General features: G+C 39.7%; 1 protein-coding gene across 1 annotated transcript in view; it reads left to right on the top strand.

The window, feature by feature from the left end:
* Positions 1 to 5,018, top strand: part of cln3 (CLN3 lysosomal/endosomal transmembrane protein, battenin) — a 28,709-nt gene extending 23,691 nt beyond the window's left edge. Inside the window, exon 15 of the mRNA XM_059348718.1 lies at positions 2,910 to 5,018. Within this exon, the coding sequence (XP_059204701.1) occupies positions 2,910 to 3,026 (117 nt within the window). The 3' untranslated portion in view covers positions 3,027 to 5,018. The remainder of the gene's footprint in view (positions 1 to 2,909) is intronic.
* Positions 5,019 to 6,000: the final 982 nt, after the last annotated feature.

Below are 6,000 nucleotides of genomic sequence, written 5' to 3'. Positions count from 1 at the left end.
AAGTTGAAACAAATATAACAAAACAAGGCCGATCTAAACTAGCTGTGAAGAAAAAACAAACAAAAGGCCGAACTAACTTATCTACAAAAAGGCTTTCAAAACAATACAGGGGTGGCACAACCAATAACCTAATGGAGTAACAGAAATTATCCTACGTGATGCAAAAATGTACAGGGTACCCCCAACTTACCTAGTCCCAACCTCCCACCACACAAACCAGTTTTCTTAAACAAAGTCAGCAAATGCATTGAACAACCAAGAGAGAATGAAGGCCCAAGATGTCCTCCATTTAAAAGGGTCTCTTCCATTGTGATTGGCTAGCTGGGGATGCAGGGAGCCAATAGGAGCACAGCCTGGTTCCACAGGTAGCAGCTCATCAGTAATCACCTGCAGGCTGTCATCCCAATCACTGACAGTCTGTGCAGGAATCACCTGAAAACAGGAGAAGGAGGGAGGAGAAATACAAAAACACACACATAGCTGCCTGACACGTAACATGGTTTTAAATGGTTTTATTCTGGTTTAAAGAGTTAATGTCTTATTTTAAGTGTTCAACATGCTTATTTCTAGATTTAATAATCTTAATTTAATAAATCTTGTCAAGGTAAATTATCTGTCCATGCAGCAAGATCATTTCCCTCAGATTTACTGTTTGATCTGGTTTTAGACCTTTAGATTTACTGTTTGATCTGGTTTTAGACCTTTAGATTTACTGTTTGATCTGGTTTTAGACCTTTAGATTTACTGTTTGATCTGGTTTTAGACCTTTAGATTTACTGTTTGATCTGGTTTTTAGACCTTTAGATTTACTGTTTGATCTGGTTTAAGACCTTTAGATTTACTGTTTGATCTGGTTTTAGACCTTTAGATTTACTGTTTGATCTGGTTTTAGACCTTTAGATTTACTGTTTGATCTGGTTTTAGACCTTTAGATTTACTGTTTGATCTGGTTTTAGACCTTTAGATTTACTGTTTGATCTGGTTTTAGACCTTTAGATTTACTGTTTGATCTGGTTTTAGACCTTTAGATTTACTGTTTGATCTGGTTTTTAGACCTTTAGATTTACTGTTTGATCTGGTTTTAGACCTTTAGATTTACTGTTTGATCTGGTTTTAGACCTTTAGATTTACTGTTTGATCTGGTTTTAGACCAAACACTTTTTCTACAGTGTGTATGTGAAGTGAAGAGACAGAATCATCTCCTCCTCCTCTCTCCTCCTCTCTCCACCTCTCTCCTCCTCTCTCCCCTCTCCTCCTCTCTCCTCCTCTCCACCTCTCTCCACCTCTCTCCTCCTCCTCCCTCTCTCCTCTCTCCTCCTCTCCTCCTCTCTCTTCCTCTCTCCTCCTCTCTCCACTCTCTCCTCCTCTCTCCTCCTCTCTCCTCCTCTCCCCACCTCTCTCCACCTCTCTCCTCCTCTCTCCTCCTCTCTCCACCTCTCTCCACCTCTCTCCACCTCTCTCCTCCTCTCTCCACCTCTCTCCTCCTCTCTCCACCTCTCTCCTCCTCTCTCCTCCTCTCTCCACCTCTCTCCTCCTCTCTCCACCTCTCTCCACCTCTCTCCACCTCTCACCTCTCACTCTCTCTCCTCTCCTCCTCTCTCCTCATCTCTCCTCTCTCCACCTCTCTCCACCTCTCTCCACCTCTCTCCTCCTCTCTCCTCCTCTCCTCTCTCCTCCTCTCTCCACCTCTCTCCTCCTCTCTCCACCTCTCTCCTCCACCTCTCTCCTCTCTCCTCCTCTCTCCGCCTCTCTCCTCCTCTCTCCTCCTCTCTCCTCCTCTCTCCTCCTCTCTCCACCTCTCTCCACCTCTCTCCACCTCTCCTCCTCTCTCCACCTCTCTCCTCCTCTCTCCTCCTCTCTCCTCCTCTCTCCACCTCTCCCACCTCTCTCCTCCTCTCTCCTCCTCTCTCCACCTCTCTCCACCTCTCTCCACCTCTCTCCTCCTCTCTCCACCTCTCTCCTCCTCTCTCCACCTCTCTCCTCCTCTCTCCTCCTCTCTCCACCTCTCTCCTCCTCTCTCCACCTCTCTCCACCTCTCTCCACCTCTCTCCACCTCTCTTCTCCTCTCCTCCTCTCTCCTCATCTCTCCTCTCTCCACCTCTCTCCACCTCTCTCCACCTCTCTCCTCCTCTCTCCTCCTCTCCTCTCTCCTCCTCTCTCCACCTCTCTCCTCCTCTCTCCACCTCTCTCCACCTCTCTCCACCTCTCTCCGCCTCTCTCCGCCTCTCTCCTCCTCTCTCCTCCTCTCTCCGCCTCTCTCCTCCTCTCTCCACCTCTCTCCACCTCTCTCCACCTCTCCTCCTCTCTCCACCTCTCTCCTCCTCTCTCCGCCTCTCTCCTCCTCTCTCCACCTCTCTCCTCCTCTCTCCTCCTCTCCTCTCTCCGCCTCTCTCCACCTCTCTTCTCCTCTCCTCCTCTCTCTCCTCTCTCCACCTCTCTCCACCTCTCTCCACCTCTCTCCACCTCTCTCCTCATCTCTCCTCTCTCCACCTCTCTCCACCTCTCTCCACCTCTCTCCTCCTCTCTCCTCCTCTCCTCTCTCCTCCTCTCTCCACCTCTCTCCGCCTCTCTCCACCTCTCTCCTCCTCTCTCCTCCTCTCTCCTCTCTCCTCCTCTCCTCCTCTCTCCTCCTCTCTCCACCTCTCTCCGCCTCTCTCCTCCTCTCTCCACCTCTCTCCTCCTCTCTCCTCCTCTCCTCTCTCCACCTCTCTCCACCTCTCTCCTCCTCTCTCCTCCTCTCCTCTCTCCACCTCTCTCCTCCTCTCTCCTCCTCTCTCCACCTCTCTCCTCCTCTCTCCACCTCTCTCCACCTCTCTCCACCTCTCTCCTCCTCTCTCCACCTCTCTCCTCCTCTCTCCACCTCTCTCCACCTCTCTCCTCCTCTCCTCCTCTCCTCCTCTCCTCCTCAGACTGCAGACAGACAGAGGGAGTTTGCGATGGCAGCAGCCAGCGTTGGAGACAGTCTGGGCATCGCTGCTGCAGGACTCGCTGCCTTCCCCGTCCACTCACACTTCTGTTCCCTCTGACGCTCTGCAGCATGAGGGTGTGTTCTTCAATGAATGAATGAATGAATGAATGAATGAATGAATGCTTTATTTCGGTTACCCAAAAAAACAACAACAAAAAAAAACAGACAACAAAATAAAATCATGTTTTTACAAAAGAATCCATCAGACAGCAACCGAAAAGGGACCAGGCTGAAGCCCCACTAAAGGCTTATTTTAGCCTCTCCTGTACCATCTACATTATATACATTACATTATATACATTACATTAACTGAGTAATTCACATTGTTACAAAACACATGATACCTTAAACTGAAAAATCAAATTCAATAAAATTTAATTGTAACACTTGATAATTTTAGATTTCTTAGATTTAGATTTCTATCTGACATGAGTCTCAGACTGAATCAGCTCTGATCAGCTGCTGCTGGCAGGATAAAATCAGTTTGGAGTCTTTTTCCTGCTGTGTGCAGGGGCAAGAAAAAGTAGATGAAGCCTTTAAATGACCTGGTTTCTGCATTAATTTGTCATAAAACATGATCTAATTTGCATCTAAGTCCCAAGAATAAACAAACACAACATGCTTAATTAACCCTTTGATGCACAACAACATGGTCTAAAGTGACCCCACTGAGTTCAAATATTTATATATTTTTTTTATGACTACTCTTCTAATGCACAAGGTGATTTCTGACCCATGTTGTGCATTAGAAGGTGTTTATATGTTGTCACCAATTCACCAATCACCAATCTAATGAAAATGTAATGATTTAATGAGAAAAATACAAAAACACACATAAAAAAGACACATAAATACACACAAAAAATTCAAAAGACACACATAATACAAAAAAAATACAAAAACACAAACAGAAAATGCAAAAAAATACACAAAAAAACAACACAAAATGACAAAAAACACACAAACATAATTTTTTTTTACAAAAAAATAAAAAACACACACAAAACACATAAAAATCCACACAAAAACAGACAAAGAAATTACAAAAAACAGTAAACACAAAAGATTGCATTAATGCACGAGGTGATTTCTGACCCATGTTGTGCATTAGAAGGTGTTTATATGTTGTCACCAATTTAAAACCTGACAAAGAAGACACAAATATTAACTATCCTAGTTTGTTAAATTGGTGTTTTTTCCAATGTAAATTATTATTTGGTGCCTCTAATTGGTCTCAAATGTTAAAATATGTGATTTTCCAATGTAATCTGGTGGTTCTAACAACTCTTTTAAAGTTAAACCTTCAAAATAAGACAAACATAGTGACACATATACTCACATTGTTCATTCAGTGAATCACTTTTTGTATCACTACTCTTCTAATGCACAAGGTCATTTTAGACCCATGTGTGTAAACTTGATGTAATAATACAAAAACTATTTTTCTTCATAAAGTATGAAAGGAAATAAGGATATAAATATCTGTTGTAATAAAAAAAAAGATAATCAAACACACAGCAGCATGGAATAATAATAGGGTTATTTTAGACCATGTTGTACATTAGAAGGTATAATAAAGACATGAATATTATAACTGTTAGTGTGATATTAGGTTAAGCATGTTGTTTTTGTCTATATTTGGGACTTAGATGCAGATCAGATCACATTTTATAACAAATTAATGCAGAAAACCAGGTAACTTCAGAGGCTTCACATACTTTTTCTTGCCTCTGTAATTGTGCAAACTTCGGGTTTTTTTAGCTTTTTTTCTGCAGCTACCTCACAAGAAAATCCTTTCTGTGGTTCAGTAATAAATGGTGGTTTTTAATATGAGATATAACTTTGAATTGACAAAAGCAGGACAGGAAATGTCCAGTTTGTTTTATTTAATGTTCTGTTTTTACTACTGATATAATGGATTTAAAGCCATTAATCCATGTTGGTGTTGTGTTCTAGATACTGACAACAACAGAGAAAAGTGACTGTTGAACACTGGAGACAATGATATTTATATATATATATATATATATATATATATATATATATATATATATATGATGTAATAGTGCCTTCTGTAGGATGAATCTGGCTGATGTGGCTTGTTGCTTTGCTTCTAACCGGAAATGTTAAAACTTTTTTTTCATAATTTCATTTTTTTTTTTTTTTTTTTTTTTATCATTTCATTCATTTTCATTTTCAGTTTTTTCTACTGCAACAATTTGGATAAAAGGACGATATCCACAGCATTAATGCTAATTATTTTATTTTAGATATAACTAAAGGCCAAAAGTTTGGAAGCAAGATCAAAATTTGTACAAAAAAGATCATCATTGCAACAAAATAAACATGATTATTATGTAAAGAGTCATTTATTAGCAAGGTTATAATAGTTTTGGATTTTCATTAGTTTTAGTTTTAATTTCATTGTGATTTTTTGTTTTCAAATCCAGTTAGTTTTAATGAGTTTTTAGAGTGAGTTTGCTAGTTTTTAGTTAGTTTTTATTTTCTGGAAAATGCTTAGTTTTATTAATTTTATTGTTAGTTGTAGTTTAGTTGTTATTAGTTGTAGTTTAGTTTTTATTAGTTGTAGTTTAGTTTTTATTAGTTGTAGTTTAGTTTTTATTAGTTTTAGTTTTAGTTTAGTTTTTATTAGTTTTAGTTTAGTTTTTATTAGTTGTAGTTTAGTTTTTATTAGCTTTAGTTTTTTTTGTAATGGGGTATTTGTTGGGTCCAGATTCAATAAGGTCACAATAAATGTTTCCTTTATTTCCTTTGTCTGATCCATCTCAGCCCCAATAAGTTTATTAAGTCATAAAACCAGATAGATGAAATAGATTTCATATCAACCAAAAAGGTTTACGGATGAAAAAAGTTGACAAAGACGAAAACGAAGGACATTTTCACTATAATTTTAGTTCTTTTTAGTTAGTTTTGTAACCACAAAATACAGTTTCAGTTAGTTATCGTTCTTTAAAAACTTTATTTCAGTTAATGAAGATGTTTTTTCAACTCTAGTTTCCATTAACTATAAT

Source organism: Centropristis striata, chromosome 13 (assembly GCF_030273125.1).
Source record: "Centropristis striata isolate RG_2023a ecotype Rhode Island chromosome 13, C.striata_1.0, whole genome shotgun sequence".
Taxonomy (NCBI): Eukaryota; Metazoa; Chordata; class Actinopteri; order Perciformes; family Serranidae; genus Centropristis; species Centropristis striata.
This window is presented reverse-complemented; position numbering and strand designations above follow the sequence as displayed.